This window comes from Charadrius vociferus, unplaced genomic scaffold (assembly GCF_000708025.1).
Source record: "Charadrius vociferus isolate BGI_N301 unplaced genomic scaffold, ASM70802v2 scaffold136, whole genome shotgun sequence".
NCBI lineage: Eukaryota > Metazoa > Chordata > Aves > Charadriiformes > Charadriidae > Charadrius > Charadrius vociferus.
Window position 1 is genome coordinate 4,031,185 of NW_009648960.1, and position 20,404 is coordinate 4,051,588.

The 20,404-nt window shown below is 41.3% G+C and overlaps 1 protein-coding gene across 3 annotated transcripts in view; it reads right to left on the bottom strand.

Moving 5' to 3' along the window:
* The window catches only part of MAP2 (microtubule-associated protein 2), a 68,190-nt gene that overhangs the window by 31,271 nt on the left and 16,515 nt on the right, over positions 1-20,404 (bottom strand). For all 3 annotated transcript variants that reach the window (XM_009887579.1, XM_009887578.1, XM_009887580.1), the window contains exons 2-3: positions 16,745-16,858; positions 14,352-14,429 (exon numbers count right to left, since the gene is read on the bottom strand). In XM_009887579.1, the coding sequence (XP_009885881.1) occupies positions 14,352-14,429; positions 16,745-16,858 (192 nt within the window). The remainder of the gene's footprint in view (positions 1-14,351; positions 14,430-16,744; positions 16,859-20,404) is intronic.

Genomic DNA, 20,404 nt, shown 5'->3' on the forward strand with positions numbered 1-20,404 from the left:
CTGTTTCGATATCTTCCTTCTGAGTAGCAGCAAAGCGCACACTGTGAGAAGCAGATTCACCCTCATCAACTGTTGTCTGCACCACTGTGATAAAGTCATCCTCTACAGTCACCACTGATTCAATAATGCCTTTCAGTTCAGGCAGTGCTTCTGGGCTACCCTTGGCTAGCATTTCTTCAGCACTAGGTTTCCCAAAGTCTATTTCTGGGGGCATTTCTGATATACGATGCTTTTTATCCTCTTCTTTTTCTTCTTGACCTACTTCTACCTCTTCTTCCTCATGTTCTTCCCCTATTGTGGCCCCAGCTTCCACTTCATATGGCAGCAACTTTTGGACTTCCATAGGTTTCACAGCTGTATCAGGTATCTTTTCAGTTCCTTCTGCAGGCTGTGGTATGCTCTCCATCTGAATCTCAGCAGGCTCTTCGTGGAGAGGCTCAGCTTTTGGAAGGAGAAGCTCCACAGAAGGCTCTTTTGCTGGTAACTGTGCAGGCATCTCTTCCCGAGACACAGGAGGTTTTAGAGGTTCTGCTTTGATATCCTCTGGTTTTAAGGATTCTCCATTCAAACTTTCTTGAGCTTGATCATGCTCTCCACTAGATTCATAAGATTCCTCTTTATCAACTGCCTCTTGATGTACCAGATCGGGCTTAGTTACTTTTTCCTTAATTTCTGTTTCAGACAGTTTGGTGCTGTCCTTCACATAACTAGGCTCGGTCTTGGAAAGTACATCTGCATCCTTTGCTTCCCTGGACAAGATGGCCTGATCTTTCTGTTGAGTGTCCTTGGATTCAGGCTCTGCTCTTTTAACAGAGGCTTTGTCCTTCCCTGAAGGGAGAAAAACAACCTCACTGACCTTAGTATCTAACTGACTCTGATATTCTTGGTCAGCTCTCCTTGCAGCCACTTCCAAATCGTGCTTTATAGCATTGTAATCTGGTTTTATTGGCGCTTCTATCTCAGCTATTTCAGGAACAATGCTAAGAATCTTCTCCTCCTTCTCCATCAATAAAGAAACAGCATCCTTTTCTCTTGCTATCTCTGAAGCTGATATTCTGTCATACCTGGTATCATCGGTTACATGAACTTTATCAGCCACACTTTCTTCTTTCATTTCTAAGATTGCCTCAGGTCTTGTCTTCTCTGGCTCTGCACCTTTAATGTGATAGATGTCTTTAGAGTCAACTTGATCTTCACTTTTTTCTAGCACCGTATCCAGCTTCTCTTTTTTCTCCTGCTCAAAGTCCCTTGCCAGAATGGACTCACCAGTGGCATGCTGTCCTAAGTCTTTTTCACTGAGGAATTCTTTCGATTTCTCAGCTGCTGCCAGCTTCACTTCTATTAAAGACAGGTCAGGAGCCAGGCCACGTCTCAGTTTTTCATCTGTGCCTTCGTAAAAGGGACATGTTTCACTCGTTAAATTCTCACTGTCCTGAACTGGAGAAGGGAGTGGGACTGTGTACTTATTGAAAACGCAGTAGCCCAAGTCTTCTAGTTGACTTTCAGCTTTTAGAGTTACGTGGTTTTCGTCTGTCACAGGTGGCAGGCCTGTGCTGCTGTCTTCCAAAACAGTGTCAGAAGGAACTGACTTCTTTTGTGCCATCTCAGCATCGGCACTCACGGAGGCTAATCTAGATCTTGTCCCTGCTAAGTCTAACATTTCAGGCAGGTCAGGAGCCAGGACAGCCCCATTTTTGTAATATTCTTTGGCCAGGAAAGGTGATTCAACCAAGGTCTCAGGCTGGACTTTTTCTTCTGCCATTGCTTTTTCTTCTTCAATGTGCTCATCTTCCTCTCTGCTATCAATGGGGAAGCAGGGAGCCTTCTCCAGTGCTGGTGTGGTTGCTGGCAAGTAGTCATCACCTTCATCCATACTTCCACTAGTGTTAGTTAGAATATCTGAAGCGAGGGGAGAAAGATCATGTGCACGACCAAAGCTAAATCCTAGAGCTATTGAATCCAGGCAGGACATGGGCAAGTTAATGGACATACTCCTCTGTTCGATTGCAGATCTCCCCCCAAGTCCCAAGCTCCTGCTCAGAGTTAGGTCATCTTTATTTTTACTGTGGAGTTCTCTCTTATCCCCATAGACTTTGGGGTCAATAGTGAACATTCTTTCTGTTGGGGAACTTGGTTCTTCAGATTTGTCTGATGTAAAGCTCTGAGCCAAGGTACTGTACCCTATTTCATGAGCAGGTCCACTCTGCTGCTGATTCAATTCTGTCTGTAATTCTTCCTCCTCTTCCTCTTTGTCTTCAGGTATTAGACGATCTGTCTGATAAGGCTCATACACACTCTCTTTATTGTCACTTAGCTCATAGTAATCACTGCCTTGTTTCAGAGCATCTGCTTTGAAGGCTTCCTCTTTCAGAGCAGAGGTTTCAAAATACTTCGACATTCCTGATCGATCCTCCTCTTCTTTCATTTTATGAGGAGCTGAAACACTTGTCTTATCCTCCTTGGTATCTCTTTTAACATCTTTCTCTTGAGAAGGTTCTAAAGTAGGAGCCTTATCAGTGGTTAAACTTGGTGCCTCAGGGGCTTTCTCTGTTATTCTGGATAACTGAGTGGTATCAGAGTGCTCTGGTGTTTTCTCAAGGGTGAGTTCATGGCTTAACTTGGATGGGGATACCTGTGTTCTTGTCTGGACCTCCTTCTTCACATCTGCTGTTGCTGGGAGCCCACTTTGGTCAATTTCTTTTTCTGCTTTGAGAATATCAGGTGACTTTTTAGCTTCATCACCCTTTTGAAAATCTGCTTTGTCTAGGGAAAGTGTCTTAACTTCAGGTTCTGTCGTAAATTTACCATCATCTAATATTCGAGCCTCCCCTTTATCATAGAAGTCATACCTTTCTTCTTCATCACTCTCATCCTTGGTCATGTCCTTTTCCTCCCCCCACGCAGGGATTTTCTGGGTGCTTGGTGTTTTCAGGCCATCTACAGTTAATGCTGAGACTTCTTGCAGAGCTAGTGTCCTGTCTCTGTGGATCTGTTCACCTTTAGTGAGATCTTTGGCAAACAGTTGGTCAGCGGGTTCCAGTTTTGTTTTGGAACTGTCTTTGAGCAGAAGTTCCTGGGGGACAGCAGGAGATGGGCCTGAAGGAAGTTCACTTTTGACTGCTTCTGCCTTGGGTTCTGATGGCAACAGAGAACTTTCACTGTGGCTGATGGCAAGATCTTGGACATCTTTAAGGTCATCTTTAAATTTCATAGACATAACTTGGTTGGATGATGAGGGCACATCTGCAGTCCTTTCTTCTGTTTTGCTCCCTTTAGGCAGTTCAGAGGAGAAGTCCTTTTGTTCTTGAGAAGCAGAAGGCTTGGCAGCAGGTTCTGCAAAACTGGTTTCCCCTTTCTTTTGTGAATCAGTTTCCAAGATCTGTTCTGATAGAGGTGAAGGCATTTTTTCTTTGTCTTTGCTCTGTGAATCCTTTTTATCTATAGCCTCTGTTTTTGCTGGCTGTGGAACTAAGGCATCATGTTTAGGTTGCTCACCAGTCATACTGTCTTTCACAGATTCATCTTGCTTTGTGTCTAATGGTTCTGCTGTGAAAGGGCGTGCGCCCTCCTGGACACGGAATTCCATCTTCGTGGCTGTAAGTAAATCTGAAGTAGTTTGTTTGGGTTTTATAACAAAATTATTTAAAGCACTTACAGGCAGGCAGTCATGTGGCTTACAACAACATCTTGGTATGAATGATGGAAAGGAGCGGGAGAAAGATGCAAACATGCAGCAAGGCCATCCACCTAGAAATCTGCTTTAAAGTGTTAAACCCTAGTTTCCTTTCAATACATGAAGTTTTATAGTGAAAATGCGAGTTGTGTACATATCAATATGTGACCACTGAAATGACATGATTTCATGTGAATTTTTCATCTTCATGGTTTGTATACAACAGTAAAACCACAAGTAATCCTCACTGCATTGGTATGCTTTCCTGGACTCTGTAACTTGTGTTAGTTTTGAGTTAGTAAAGTCTGCAAGATTAAGTAGTATCTTTGTGTGTTGCTGACATTTAAAACATACATAGTTACACATTTCTATATCTATTTTACTTTTTTCTTCTACATGCAGCCTACACTAAAGAAACAATGCATATAAAAGGTTTTGCAAGTGTCAGAAGAGGCCATTTTTTTTAATTGTACCAAATTTTGATATTTACTATTTCACAAATGACAAAAGTCTCAGTGCTGTCATGAAACCGGTATGTGTAAATCAGCAACAGAGCTATTAATAGTCCTAGATCTTGAAGGTCTGGTCTTCAAAATGGCCAGCCATCTTCAGCTGTAACTGAAGTCAAAGAATACTTGGCATGTTTCAATGACTGTAGATCAGGCCCTAATTAAGTTAATTTGAAACCAAAGATGCTACTCTTACAGTCTGCCACTATATTTTTAGGGAGTTATGCCTAGTTAAGGCTTTTTTATACACACTCTGTTAATCATTAATAGATTATTATTTTTTAATATCCCACGGAAAATGATGATTCCTATCATATGGAAATCTTCGTATTATGGAAAATATGAAGAGAGATACTACAGAATGTGGCAGAACTTTCTGCAGTAATCTGTAAAAAAAGTCTTATGAGTTTTTTTTAATGCTTGTTACAAGCATTGGGCCAACTCTGAATCTCCCCGTGTCTTAAAATTAAGTCCACAGAGCCATCTTTTTGCTTTGATGAATCTGAATTTTTTAGAACAATTAGTATCAAAGTATTGGCCACTCTTGAAATATTTGCATAGGCTAACATTTAGTCAAAAAGCAACTGCCGTTCTAAACTCTACAGGTAGAAAAAACAGAGGTCTACAACTACAGTAATTTTGTTCCTTTGTGTTTTTACATTTGGTAACTTACTTGCAAACTCTATGAAGTATAAAAACGTGGCCATTGAGCTGATGTCATCCTCATTTCACAGAAATTAAATAGCTAGATGCTGACTTTCTTTATGTATCCTCCTGTGCCTCTTACTGTAGTACAAATGAAAACCACCAATGGCATCAAAACATATTCTGACTGCCAAAGGAATTTAATATTCTTTAGCCGGGCCAGCCACAACACCAGCCTCCAAAATACAGCATTTCTTCGCTAGGTATTGAATGGGTACATCACTACTCCATATAATGTGTCTTTACACCTTGTTGCACTGGCTGAGGAGAAATACCATTAAAAGGAAAATCTTGAATCCTAGTTCTTACATACTGAAAGACAACAGATTGCAGTAAACACTTTGTTCTGTAAGTAGATCAGAACTTCACCCTATGCACCCAATCCTAAACTTCACTATGAAGGCAAACATCCCAGTGGAAGTGATGGAGGTTTTGCCTGAGGAAGGCACTCCAGCAGGGTTAAACATTTGTAATAAGGTAAGACACAAAAAATCAGAGTTCTGGCAATGATCAAGGAGAGGAGGGGTGGACTGCAATGAATGGCAAGGATATGACATAAGAAGCGAATAACTTTAGGGAAGCTAAACCAGAATGCACTGAAGCACACACACACACAAAACCCACAAACAAAAAACCTGCACACTGCAAATGAAAACATTTCTACAGTTTAAGCCTCTTTATGTCATAGTCAAAGTCAATAAATCTACTTTTTGAAAGCAAAGCAGATGAATCTCTGCACCAAAAAGAAAAAAATATACATAGATTAGCAATGTGACTGGCAAACACATCTGAGATGAGGGAAAAAGGCTTACGCAGAGGAATCAGCTTAGCTGCAAAGCATATTTTATCATGGCAAAGTAAAAAATCAGGAATCAGCCACAGCGGTGGGAAACCATGTTGTCATACAGCACCTATGCAATCATATTATCTGCTACACACTCTTCAAGCATAATAAGAGCAGTCATACTAATAAATGGGAAAAACAGGAAATGAAACAGCCTTGGAAAGCACTGGAGAAAGCTGGAGAGGGATTCACCGGCAGCAAACACATGCAAACCTAAGGACACACCTTCCTTAGCCGAGGAAGGGGATGGGTCTTTCAGAGGCGTTTCCGCCATAACAGTTACAGTCTCCCTGCTGGATGCCACACTTGGCACTTTGTCTTCATGACCCACTTTCGCTTCCAAACCAGAATCCGACTGAGCCTCACAGAGGCCCTTTGCCTGGTCCGAAGGCTCAATGGGCCCGTGCTCTTTCCCCAGTTGCTTCCCAGGAAGAGCAGCAGGTTTCACTTCCACAGCCATCGGACTCTCTACTGGTTCTTCTTCTTGCAGATGGAAAAAGGAGGCGACATCAACACCAACAGTAAACACTAAGGACACAGCTCAACAGGACTGCTTTTGCATAACACTTTCAGCTCTGAACATTTTATATTTAAGCGTGTCAAAGGATTGCTAGTATCCAGCCCATTTTAGTCATTGTGGAACTGAATTCTCCTTAGGGAAAACCAAACCAAACAAAAAAAACTATCTCCCCAGAAAAGCCATGTTTATGCTGTAAGATGAGAGCTGAAAGTGTTTTACAGGTATGCCTCTCCCAAAGATATTCATTGCAAATGGAGATGGTATTGAATGATGGATGGCCCTGACAACACCAATGCATCAACAAGCTCCAAGTACACTGATATTTTTCTGATAAATGTGCTTTTTAATCCAGTACAAGACATTCAATTGAGGTGGAGGAAGGTATGAAGCATTAATTTCTTTCCACTGACCTTGGCAATACTGATTGCTAAATGTCAGCAAGTCAATCTACCCCATGGATCCCGGATTTGGCAAAATATTGAGCCACTTTCATAGTCTTAATAAGCCTTGTGCATAGCTGATAAATAATGGTCTTGCAAGAATTCAGCCAAGATTCCTACACTCAGCAGGTTTATAAACAGTTTCTCCCTTAGGCTGCCTGTCATCTGAACTCTGTATGTGAAAATCACAGATTTAACACAAGGACTTTTCATTTTCTTTTCTGTTCCCCCAGCAGCCCCCAAATTCTCACCATCAATTAAGTCAAAGAAACCGATGAGTGCAATATAACTAATTGTTCATCTGAATTTCTAAAATACATCACTCAGCCTATGGGCTGTTAAGATAAGTATAGCAGTAGCAAGAGCTGTCTTTACTCATGCCATGGCAGAAGAAGGATTAGCAAAGTTTCCATTCTGGACTGTATTCCTGCCATTGTTACTCAGACAGAATATTACCGTGCGCTATTAGTATCCCTTCTGATAAGAAGTCAGGATTAGGTGTGAAACCTTTGATTCAGCAACATACCTAAGCAGTTGACCAGCAGCCATACTATAGTCAACCCGATGACCACCCCTGGGTTTAAAGTGTGTCCTCACACTTAAGGACTTTGCTGAATCAAATTTAGAACAGGGTGGTTTCGAATTTGGAAGTGGCTGTACCCAGCCTTTTGGTATTAAAGTATGAGGGCTTGATTTTTCTCCTGAGATTGGCCCAGCTAAAAGCGGACAATCAACCATCCACTTCAGTTCTAGCCTTTAAAAAGTGATTTAAGGAACACAAACACTATTTGAGGCTGAGAAAACATCACTATGTAAAGTACAACACATTATTAATAACATATAAAAATGTAAATAAGGCTAGATACTATATCTTAAATGAACAGAAGCCAGAAGATTCAGAATCAGAACTGGACCGATGCCTGAGTGTTACAGGGATATTTACGCATGGGCAGATTGTAAAAGCAGCCTGCCAGAAGAGCAGGTGTCCAGCTACAAGAGGCCCTGACTTGAATAACTTGCTTTACTTTTCTTTTTCCAATTTTATGTAGTTTTGTATGTGCATCCCTTTCAATTAAAAAATTTTAAGGAGAGCCTCTCATTTTACTCTGAGCAATTTCAGGTATACGCCTCCATTTCCTGAGACACTTCACACAACGCCACATGATTAAAACTAATTACTCACCAATGCAGAAAGTTATCCCTGACTTAAAGAACGAATCCTACAGACTCCCTTTGTGCAGTAGGCTCTTTTATGCCAGACTGCTTGTTTACAGGCAGCAAGTGAGGAGGGCTGTTTCATAGTCCCTCTTTTCACCGATGATCCAGCTTATTTTCCTCCCCCCCCCACCCCAATAGGCGTTCTGAGATCTTACACTTTCACCACAGTGACCATATGACTGAAAAGGAAGCTGCCCATGAATTAACCAATCCAGGAGTGCTGTTAAGTACACCTATAGGCACCCAGCTACAGTGAGGCTACTCCTGTGATGTTCTGTCTCCCCTAGCTTCAAGCAGACATGCTGACATTAACAATCTTCAATTATTAGCATTGATCTCTCTCTGGTGCTGTTGCAGTATTAGGCTATGTTATCCTGTCAATTCTGAACAACTCTGGTTTTCTTGAAATGACCCAGTGAGCAATTTCAGATATACACCTCCATCTTCCTGAGACACAAACCTTTAGAGGATTCAGTACTTTTTTAAACTGATTTTGCCTTGGAGAAGTTAGCCACTGAAACAGATTCTCCCTTGATTCCTCAAAAGCCATTTCACTTTCAGGTAACCCCCCCCCCAGACAAAATAATACTGATGTGCTAAGGCCATAGAAAAAGGGGGTACAGAAACACAGTAACAGTAAACATTTTTTTTCCTCCTTGTTTGCAGTCAGCTGACACAATGCTAACTGGATGTATCCACCAAAAGAAAAAAAAAAAAAAAAAGATCAAACATGACCCAATACTGCCTGAAGTCACCCTTGTATACTGGGGTAAAAATTTATTTCCTCTGCCTACTAGAGAATTAAAGACCTGCCAAAGATAGCAGTGGCATGGACGTGGTTTTTTTCTCCCCATTGTGTTAACAACTGACTTACCTCCAATAACAATCTTTTGGCCTATTTTGCACACTGCTCTTGGCAGTGATTCCTTGGCACAAAGAACAAATTAGCTGACACATCTTTTAACTAGCTGCTCCTTTTGCTTCTGCTATAAGCGAGGCCAGTAGACCAAGAGCCCTGATTTATGCAGGAATCAAGGTTTCACTGACCCCAAAGTTCCATTCACTGCTCACACTGCAGTTTCACTTTGAGATGGAAAGACTCTGGAGGGGCATCAATTCCATGTGGGGAGAAAACACAACTAGGTTTCCCTTCCCAGAAAGCAGCAATCCCAGGCACATATATAATGGAATGGATGGCAGGTGGGGAGAGGGGAAGAGGAACAAAATGGGACCATGCTCAGTTCACCTTCATCATGGCCCAACAAGACCACTGTGCTCTTCACTGTGGCACTGGGACGTGTACTAGAGCCAGTCCACTCCGAGCTGAACAAAGGGTGTTCATAGTACTCCTCATCCGAATTGTAGGGCTCATCATCGGGCACAGAGATTGAAATGGAGGGGGTCAGCTGTTTACGCCACTCCCTGCTGGCAGCAGGCCCACAGCCTGGGCAGCGGTGTAGCGGTCCCACCTTATCCTCCGCCCCTTCATCTACAAATAGACACACACAGACAAAAACTGCAGGACAGACAGACAGACAAAGAAAAGACAAGACAGGATGGACACATGCACTACCAACACTAGCTACTATGTCATACTGCAGAGTGGATGAAATCAGCCAGGCTACAGGTTAATGCAGGATGGAGGAATGAGGCAGCTGTGCATTTTAACACATGGGCCCCATATATGGCGTGCCCTACAGTGTTTAGGAACATTGGAAACCAACCATCAGAATAAGTGAATTTCAAAACGATACAGTTATAATTTAGAGGAATACATATTGTACCCAAACCACATCTCACAACTTGCACTGATACTCATATGTATTGTACAGCTGACTGGCTATATTAAAACCCTCTGAAGTATCCCAACACAGTTGTATCCCTCATAGTCACCAAATTAAGTACTTGAAAGAGTAAATTTTAAAAAGTCTTTGAATTAAAAGGCAACAAACCAGCTTACACTTTGGTCAATGGTGGTTTTAGTTCTCATTGTATCTGTTTCAAAATTCCCCAGTCTTTTTCTCCTTATAAATAACATTTAAACAACCAAAAAAAACCCTTCCCCAAATAGCTAGTTACCTTTTTTCCCCACTCACAGCAATCTCTGCTAGTAGCTCCAGTATGTATCATTATGCTGCAAAAGGAAGATTATCCATGTTTAAGATTCCATGATAGCCCTGAGGCTGGCCACTACTGAAGGAACGCTATGTGCACCTCTGCACATACACAAATACCATCCGTGGAACTTAGTTCAAGAGAACAGTTCTCACAATTTCTTTCAGGGCACAAAGAGTGCCCGAATCACTGATAGTTTAGTTGCTTTGCTCTTGTAGTGGAATCCAAACCCCAGATTCAGGGGCTTATGCATGCTTAAAAGAGGTAAGTGTGAAGAGATAAGCTGGCAACCTGCCTCTGCCAAGCAGAAAGCTCTGCAGAGCACTGCAATAGGAAATGCTAAACACAGTTCTGATCCTGAGCTTCCCACCTTTCCCTGGTACTTAAGAGCCAGCAACAAGGTTGCAGGCAAACATATTGATCCAGTTGCAATGCAGAACCTGTGGATTTCTTCTCCACAGAAGCTCTAAAAAATTCAGTGACAGATTTGAGGGGGCTCATGGTTTGCAAAAGGCTAGTTACAGGGGGTGAGGACACATCTCAGGATGCAAGAGACCAGGAATCAACTCCTTCCTAAACCTGAGAAGATTCAAAACTACAACTCCTGCTTCTCTGCAGGGTGCCCTCACACTAGTCCATGTATTACTGTGGACAAGAGTGGAAACGGTTGGTACAGTCACCATCTCTTCTGCTGGAACTGGGACATTGTGGAGAAAAGAACAAACGGTTGATACAATCAGACGCAGAACATGGAGGAGGAGGACGTGCAGGATGTGAAGGGAGGTTCTCCTTCCAGCTGTGGGTTGTATTTAACAAGGGCCCTTCAGAAGTAAAATGCATCAACAAGAGTGAAGATGTAACCCCAGGACTTTTCTACGCCGATGCAAACAAGGCTGAAAATTCCTTCTTTATAGGCTCTGAAAGGATTGTAGGCAAGAAAATACAGGCCCTGCCTCTGCTCCTTAAAACTACTGAACTGACAACAGTAAGAATGCTTAATGCATATTATTGTGATGGTCCAAAATCATTGGGAGTGCAAAGCCTAGTATTGTTTGGGGCTGTTATATCTGTGGCTATTACAGATTTACATTGTTTATATATCAGTTTTAATAAAGATATTTGCAAAATTACTGCAGATAATTTCATTAACAGGATAATGATGTTGTTAAAGGAGAATATGCTTTTATTTCAGCAACAAGAAAAATCCTTTCTTTGTTATTTTAGTCCCTTCTAATAGTTCTTTTTCATCTCAAAGCACGGGAAAAATCCCCAACGTATTCTAAAGTCCAAGATTAAAATCACTTCTCACAAAGGCTAATTCTGCTTTAGCTTCCAGGTATCTTTTGAAAATGCCTTTCAAGAAGTAATTTTCACTGTAAGTAGATCCATTTTTATAGGACATTTGGTTCCTTTCAGTTTGCAAAATATTCTTATTTGGCATATAAAGCTTAATCTGAAACGCCTATCTCAAAATGGAAAACAGTCCATCAAAGGCATCCTTCTATCTTGTAACATTTAGAAAAATTTTTGCATGAAGACGGTGTTGACCATTGTCAAAAGGTGTGGAGCACAAAAGAAATGCCAAGTTGGCAAGAGAATATCACAGCAGCCCTGCATGACCAGATACAACCGATAAAAGGATTAGACGGTGCTAGGGACAATTTCATTTCCTGAGCAAAATTAAGTTACTATAGTTGAAATAAATGAAATAATTTCAATAAGGCAAATTAGTTATCTTACCTTCTGCAGCAGTAAAAAGAAACAGGCTCATTTGAACGTTTTTCGGCAGCCAAATGAAAGAAATCTACATCCACTGACTCCTTTCTCTCATGAAATACACTTGACCCACAAACCTCTCTGTCTTTTCTACCTTTTTTTTTTTTTAATTTGCATTTGCTGCATGGCTGGCCACATCCACCTTTGTCATGTCTACAACAGTGATTTCCTTCCTACTATGACTGAAGGAAGTCTCTTTTGGATTCAGAGCAATGCAACACACACTGACAAGTGCATTAGGAAAATCTTCTAAGAGTACGGGAAAAAAAAAAGGAGGCCTGAGGTAGATACACACACCATGCGCTCAACTTTTTTGTTCAACAATTGTAGAACTGGGTTAAATTAATAAACTGTATTCTACTGAGCAGAAAGACAGACAGACAATGTAAAGGTGCATGAGGATGAATAGCCAGATGGGATAGGGAACTGAAGGTTTAAACAAGTACAGTGAAATTGGGTCAAACCCTACTGAGGCAAACTCTTCTGAATGGGAGCTTTGCGTGAACAAAAATGATAGGTCTGGCTCACTCAAATCAGTAAAAGTTCAACTCACCCACAGAAAATAAGGACTGCATTTTCTAACACAGAGCAGAACACAAGATTTTTACTAGCATTACCTATATTGAATTGACAACACTGATATTTTGGGAAAAAGCACCATAATATAAATTGTAAAATTTTTTTCAAGAAGTTCCTTCTGTTCATCAACCAACTCTACTGTGAGTTCCAGTTTCAGAGCTGGACATCAACAAGAAGCTTCCAGCAGAGTGCATTAATGACTCAGCACATCATTTCTGCCCATACTTCCCTTATAAACCTACACTTTTAGGATTTATACAGGCAATCTGCTCTGAAATATGAAGAGCTGAATCAAAATCTTGTCATGGAAAAGTCTCATTTGACTACTGTTAAAGGAAATTATTCGAATGTTTTTTTAAATGGTGGAATTGTGCAAATCATCTAAGCATCTCCCAAACGCTGACCTTTCAGTCCTTGCAACCACCCCTGTGGGGTAGGTAAGTAAGTGCTATTACATGAACTCAATTCTACGCGCAAGGGAAGAGAAAAACAATTACGTTAAGTGATTTGCTGAGTCATATACACAGCTGGGAACAGCAGAGTCTGGTAGTTCTTAACAATCTTGAGTTGTATAGTGTTTTGTCATCTTCTTGTGTTAATACAACCAGCAAAATGGTTTCCATTTGCTTAGGGAGCAATCTGCAACCTCCTGTCAATTAATCAGTATGAATACTTTATAAAATCCTAAAATACATGTAAATAATACTGCTGACAGAAACAGTACACAAAGCTAATCCTCAACTAAGGATGTAAACAACAATCAATTAATCAATTTTTTTTTATATTGGTCACTAACTGTATCCAGTAGGTATTTCCAGTACAGTGGACTGAAAAATGTTGCTGTTAACACAGCCTGTAATTGCATTATCTCAAAAATGACCGCAGGATGGAACATGTCTAATTGCAGTGTCCTGATCAAATGAGAGTCAGACTATGCTAGCACATGAAATAGGAACCGGCCACTTGCAAAATTAATAGAGGCTCTGTGTTAAAATACCAACCAAGTTTGTTCAGCAGATGATAAGAAAATATTTTCATGCACTTATTTAACAAAAAGAAAGAAAAAATGCTGAAAGAAAATCCAAGAAGGAAATAAATGGACACGTAAAAATGCTATTGACACGGCAGAGTTCAACTGACAGTCCCCTGGAGATTCTGAACCCAAATCCTTCCCTCATATCCACATGGTATGGCTCAGTTTTAACATATTGCTGTCTCCCTATACTGATGGCCTTGATGCAACAGTTGTCTTCTGTTGAACAAAGCACTGGCACAAATGCTTACCATTTTGACAACTTCACTGGTATTTAGGCCTCTGCTTAAAATTAAGTCAACGCTTAAGTTCTTTGCTGGAGGGGATTTTAGCAGGAGGAAAATGTAGTGATCATGGGCTACTGAAATTGAACATTCATTGTGCAGAACAGAGTAGGAATTTGCTTTGTGAGACAGAATTTGACTCCTGCGCTCTGTGTACAGAACCCCTAATACATGTAGGCACTGGAGCACAAACTACAGGTCGAAGACCAAAGATATGATCCAACTCTGAATCTCCTTGCTTTCACACATTTAAGATTCCAAACCCAAAATTAATGGCAATTAAAAAAAGCAGCCAAACAAATCCTGAGAAAAGAAAGATGACCCATACCGAATCACAGTTTTGGTGACCACACTGGGACGGCATGTATCTTGGCTCATATTGCTTATAACAGATAAAAAGGTGAGCATTGCCATCTTTTTTTTTCTTTAATAGGGATATACTTAACATATCCTGTCAGTTTCCTCTGTGAATATGTGTCTACCTCATCCATGCATTGCAGTTGGTTTGCAGATGGGGAGTTATTGCTGGGGAACGCCTTATCTTTTCACATGAAGGTACAGAAAGTATCTCCATTTTCCGATTCCCCCATCCTTTAGATTCATGTCTCATCCCTCTGCTGACAACTCTGCACTGCAATGTCCAAGAGACCCTTACCTTCCTCCAGAGCTCCAGTCTGCTCAGAAGCTGGCGACGGAGGAGGGGAAGGAGGCAGGTTGGCTGACTCTTCAACTGCTAGAAATCAAACAGTGAAAACAAGATACAGTAATTAGTTCCTGGAAGACTGATGCTTGGTGCAAACTGCAGTCAGCCTGTTCTGCATAGCTGACAGAATTGTTCAACGGAGACTTGTGCCTAGCAGGTTATCAGATAGACCCTTTCAGAATACATGGATTTTTAAAGTTATAATAAAAGGATTTTTTTTTCTTTGGATGGTATGAATTCTTTTCAAAATTCTGGTCACAGAGTACAATACAAAAGTCAAGTATGAAATTATCTTTTAAATCAGTATTGCCACTTAGAAAACCTTCAGTCACCCAAGACAACAACAATAAAACATCTGAGCATGAGAGATTCTATAAATTCACGTTGACTATCGGAAACTGGCATCCAATCTCTTCAGTTTACCTGGAATACATGAACAAAAAACATTCTGCATTATTTTTTTTTTCTGCTGCTGAATTCAAGGTTAATCACAGAATACATGCAAATATTGCTTGTTTGAATACAAAAGCCATCAGCATAGGAAACTTATGTCACCCATGACATATTTGTGATTCAGCTGAGCAAGGCACAGTGAAATCTTAGATGCACTTAGACTGGGTTTTAGATCCATTGCCAGTCACAAGACTAGATGCTGAAATCAGATGATGTTTTTTCAATTATTTTAATTCAAGCATGATGAAATTCTAAACAAACTGCTTCTTAAATGAACTCAGCATAACCTCTGCATCTGATTCTTTAAAAAGAGATCCACTACTGGGGTTTAACCAATGTGCTTGTTTCTTTAAAAAAAAAATAAAATAAAAAATTAACAAATCTGTAGTACAAATATGTCTTATAAATGGCACCTCTCAACAGTCAGAGCTCAGTTTCTGGTTCAGGGCTTAGAATAGAAAGGCCAGTTTCAAAGCCCCAGCAGAATTTGCCAGGCCTCCTTCTATTGATTTCAGTGTGGTTTGGAAGAGACCCTTATGGGACTTGTCCTTAAGATGTGCTGTCCAGGGACAGAGTATTTATATCTTCATCACAATGCAATTCTACCTGCACTTATTTAACAGTCACTGACGACAGGAACTGTAACAGCAACAGTTGTTCACTGAAGACATACTTCTCAACTTCTCACAATATTTTAAAAATGTCTTATCTAACTAGATGGAACTGAAACCACATTTTGCCTCACCCAGGCCCCAGTGAAGCAATCTGTCCTCAAATACGTATGAAATATTTTGCAGAATTGGGGTCTTTCATGTGAAATTGAGTCTCTGTAAAGAAGGGAATTACCAAGCAACACATCTCCCCACTGCAGTTCAAAATTAGTTCAATGAAGCAAAAGACCTGGGAAACAAATTTCCAGCAAATATTCTTAATTATTCATTGACTTTAATTCATTCCTAAGCAGGGTCCAGCCGCTGTACTAAACAACGCAGAGTGCCTGTGGGGAAAATACCACAAGGCATTATTTTGATTTGATCATAACGTACATGCTCCCAGCAGACCTTATCCTGGGGCAGGCTTTCAAGACTTGCCCTATCTCAGGACTGAGTACAGCCTTTCTCTGGCCTGTTTTACATGTTTTTAGCTACTGTGGAAGTTTTATGGCATGGAGGAAGCACTGTAGTTACAAATGGCTGTATAATTACTTTTTTATTTATGCATACATACATATTTTTATATATATACACACACACTTGTATTTCAGAGAGACATTTCATGAAGAAACCAGCAGGAGGATGGGGGCACAGCATGGACCAGTGGCAGTGGTACCACTCCCAGTCTGGACCACTGGCATTTGCTTCTACAAGGTGTAACTCCCTCTCCCACTTTCAATCTGTGTGTCCTGTTCCTCTTTACTTCCTGTTGAGCTGCTCTTCCTCCATCTTTTTGAGTAGCTACCACCCAATTAGCAAAGCATCACTGTCTTTTTATATGCCTCCTTCAATCTTTGCCTCTTCAGACATTAATCTTTCTCTCTCACACAGTACATGGCTGAACACAAAGGGGGTCCACGCGCTGCTGGATCCCACCAAACATGACAACAAAACCACTACCGCCAATTACATTCACAGCTGCGTCGCTCAGGAGTCATAAACCATGTGGAGAACTGCTGTTAGAGCAAACAGTGAATGAGACAGTCACAGAGCCATGAAGAAGCGAGACAACAAGGATACTGCTATTATTAAGTTGTTCCAGCATTTATCCAGTGGTGTTGCAGTTTACCCATGACCATAACCTATGTGAATACACATCTGTAACTGTTTTTTGTACTATACATACATATAACGTTTGCAGATATGAGGATACTTGGAACAGTCTTTGTCTTGTTTTACCTAAAGGTAGCGGTCCAGGCTGATCTTTGTGCTGGGCTTCTTTTTCCTGTTCGCCTTTCAGGACTGCTACAGCTTCAGCTGTTACTACTTGTACTATCCTCGCAGACACTTCTTCTGTGGCAGCAGCAAAGTTAGAAAAAAAACAAAGAAAAGTATGCCACTGAGAACAATGTTTTAAAATTATAAAGATTAGCTTAAATAATAAAAAAAAGAAGGCTGACTTAATCCATTATTAAAAGGTATTATTTTTTCCTGAAATACAGACAAATTATTAAAGCTAAAATAGAAGTACCACATATTCCAAAGATCTCAGTGGAAAATGCTGAGTATTTATAAAAACCAGCCTTTACTGTAAGATGCACAAAGCACCATTATTAAATGCTCTTTCTGTTAGGGACAATGTGCAGCAACTACAAAATTTTAAGATGATAATTTATTAAATGTCCAGAAATTTTTTTTTGCAGGTACTATTTTGCAAACGGGTAGAATGGCCAGCTGAGCAATGGGATTTCTTGACATTTAATACATGGAGTTAGCTGCATTCTTACATGCACTTTGGATGATATTTCGTCCTCATCAGCACACAGTCAGTATGCATTAAAGGCACTTTCCAGACAGACATCTATGCTGATGAGGGACTTGAAAAAGAAGGGCTAAATAACATTTCTGTATGATTAAAATGTATACTTTGTCTTCCTCACCCCTTTTAAGACTGCAACACAAAGTTTTATTTAAACAATACGTCTGAGTATCATGCAGAGGGATTGCAGAAGATAACAATTTGTTTGGTGGCTCTCATGCCATGATCTCAGACACAGTCTTGGCTCCCAGCCGCTCGCTCTCACTGTGCTCGGCGCAGGGGAGGTGGACTCACGTGGAGCTGGCTGAGGCATCGCATGCTTGACTGACCTGGGCACCACAGGACCCATGCTTTGCTCATCGCCACCGCCCTCAATGTGTGGCATATGTGAGAGGGGCTGAGGAACCAGGTGCTCTGGTGAGCAGAGGATGGCAGTGGGACTGCTCAGGTTGTAAATACTTCCAAACTAAGAAATTGTATCTCATCTCGTCTCTAGACCCACTCAAAGGTGCAGTGAAATGTCGTCAGGCACACAACTGCATGTGGAAGTAACCAGAGAGGTTTCATGCCCTAAGGGCAGTTCAGGCACTTTTGATCGAACAAATCAAGGACTTAAGGTTTGGTCCAGCAGAACCATCTACAAAAGAATTCAGAGAAAAAGGGTTTCCTTTTCTTATCTGTGTATTAACCCACTCTCCCTCACTCATTAATCAACATACTCCTCCCTCTAATAGCTAAACTCAGTGGAAATAAACCACTTCACTCTCCAGCTATTTCTGAGTGCTGGCTGAGGGTTGTTTCAAACGCAGGGTGCCGGGACCCGACACAGGGCTGAGCCCTAGGGAAGGCAACAAGCTGCACAGCCGCAGGCCCACCAGCTGCACGGCTAGGCACACACCTGAAAACAGAGCAAGAATTTCAGTGCTGCTCCACCTCTCAGGTGGAGACAGAGGTTTCTAATTACAGACAGGAATACACTCCGCTCCTGCCAGGAGACACTCACAGACCCCCCATTAATCACCACCCTGAGTGCAGAAATAAAAGCTCTCTGCTCACCCATTACTGCGTCCTTCAGGCAGGGACTGGCTGGGAAGGGGAAGTATATTTGAATCAGTGCCCTACATGTAACTTTACAGCAAGCACCCTAACAAGGGACGCTGTCCATTAGACTAATAATGACGATTTCTTCTCACGGTTAGTACTCTTACAGAATTCCTTTGTACTTTTAACGTAAAGTTATTCCTCTTCGTTTCTCCTTTAGAAAAGCTGATCTTTTTCTCCCAAAAAGCATAGGTGTGTTACTTGACTTTCACATCGTGTTTGTCTAAAAACAAAGTGCTAAGTTAATCTCTCTTTTGCACAAACTATATAATAAGATATTAAAAAACCCACCCACTGGCAAAGAATATTCATAATTGTTGGTATTTATATCTTAGAATTCACTTCCCTCCTGACTGATCACCAGAAGGGCAGTGACTGCAATAGTTTTATTGGCTGCAGCCAGTAGCAAGAGTAGATGGATGAATATGTCAGAACAACTACCAAGCAATGAAAAAAAAAAGCTGATTTCAAAAACTGTTAGCCCAAGAATACATGAGCATAAACTTGTCAAGGACAAATTCAGACTAGAAATCTGAAGACACTGTTTTCCTGCTGTCAGGGTGTGAAGTTCTGACAGTCTTCCACATCTCACGAAACAACTTAACTGGTTTTGAGCAGAGCTCAATACATCTACAAAAGGAACGATATATGATACAGATGCCTGTATTAGCAGGACACTGTGAATGGCAGCTCTAGTTCTCTGTCCCTCTGTTCAACAACCTGACCCTAGTATGAGATGAAATTCCGCTTTATTGTTAAGTAGATCTAATCGAGCACCATAACCCAAGACATGCATGTGGCTAGTCCCATGAACCAAAGGACAGGGATATTGATTTAGAGCCCGTCAATCTTCCCAGCTGCCTTTCAGGGGCCTGCACCTCATTTCGGGGCTTTTCAAATTTCTCCTGCTTCCACACCTGCTGGATGCTGGGGGTGCTTCTCAGCACCTCTTGGTTCCTTCCTCTTGTGAGAAACATGAACAGATACCTCACACACCCTCCTGGACTGTCAAGTGGTGCTGCTGTCCCAGAACACTGAACTGGACACAAACGGTCCCTTGGAATCGTTACAGGTCCTGACAATTCCCTGTGTTGTGTTGTAAGGCTGTCCTGGTTTGAGGTAAAACAGGACCAGTTGTGTTCAGTAACTTTACTTATTAGCTAGGCCTCTTCTAAATACTGAAATTAACAGCATAGTGTGCAGAATACACACGCAGACCACAAAGCACAAGTGACATTGGAGCAAACTGGGAGAATAAACTGGTGGCTTGGCCCATCCTCTTCCTGCAGACACATGGTGCCCCCTCCCACACCACACCATGTAGCTGGCGTGCTGCAGCACTTTGCATGGGTGGGACACGCAGGTAGGGAACTAACTGCTCTTCCATAAAGCAACCTTTGATACTTGGTATATCCCTGTTCAGATTCTGCTCTTTCAGAACAGGAAAGAGTATGGCCCCAACAGTTTGGTGAGCATAGAGAATGGCACAGAGCTTCATAGAGTACCACAGCTCCAGAAGACTCCACTCCAATTGCCACCACCACTTTACACCTGGAGGATGTGACACATGACCCTTCTGTCAAAATTTCCATGAATCTACTAATCACAACACTACTGACAAAAGTAACGTCATCAAGTCTGTACTGTCAGCTCAGATGAACAAATCAAAACTCAATGAGGAAGACTGTCGGGAGAATCATTTTTTAACCTTATTTTCTCATGAAAATTTCAAGAAAAGGTTCCAATTAATTCTCCAGATATAGAATATGCAAATGTATACCAGATTTAGCTCCCTGGAGCATATCCAAAGGAAACCCACTCGGTCACCTGCTCTCCATCACCCAAGCTACTGCAAGCCTCCTCCCAGGAAGGTAAGACAAATCCCTATTAAAAATGGTCTCCTTTGTAACAGAATTTATACTTGTTCATATCCAGCTGGGTTCTGGGGTACAAATGGGCCCTCCAAGCCTGGAAGACAG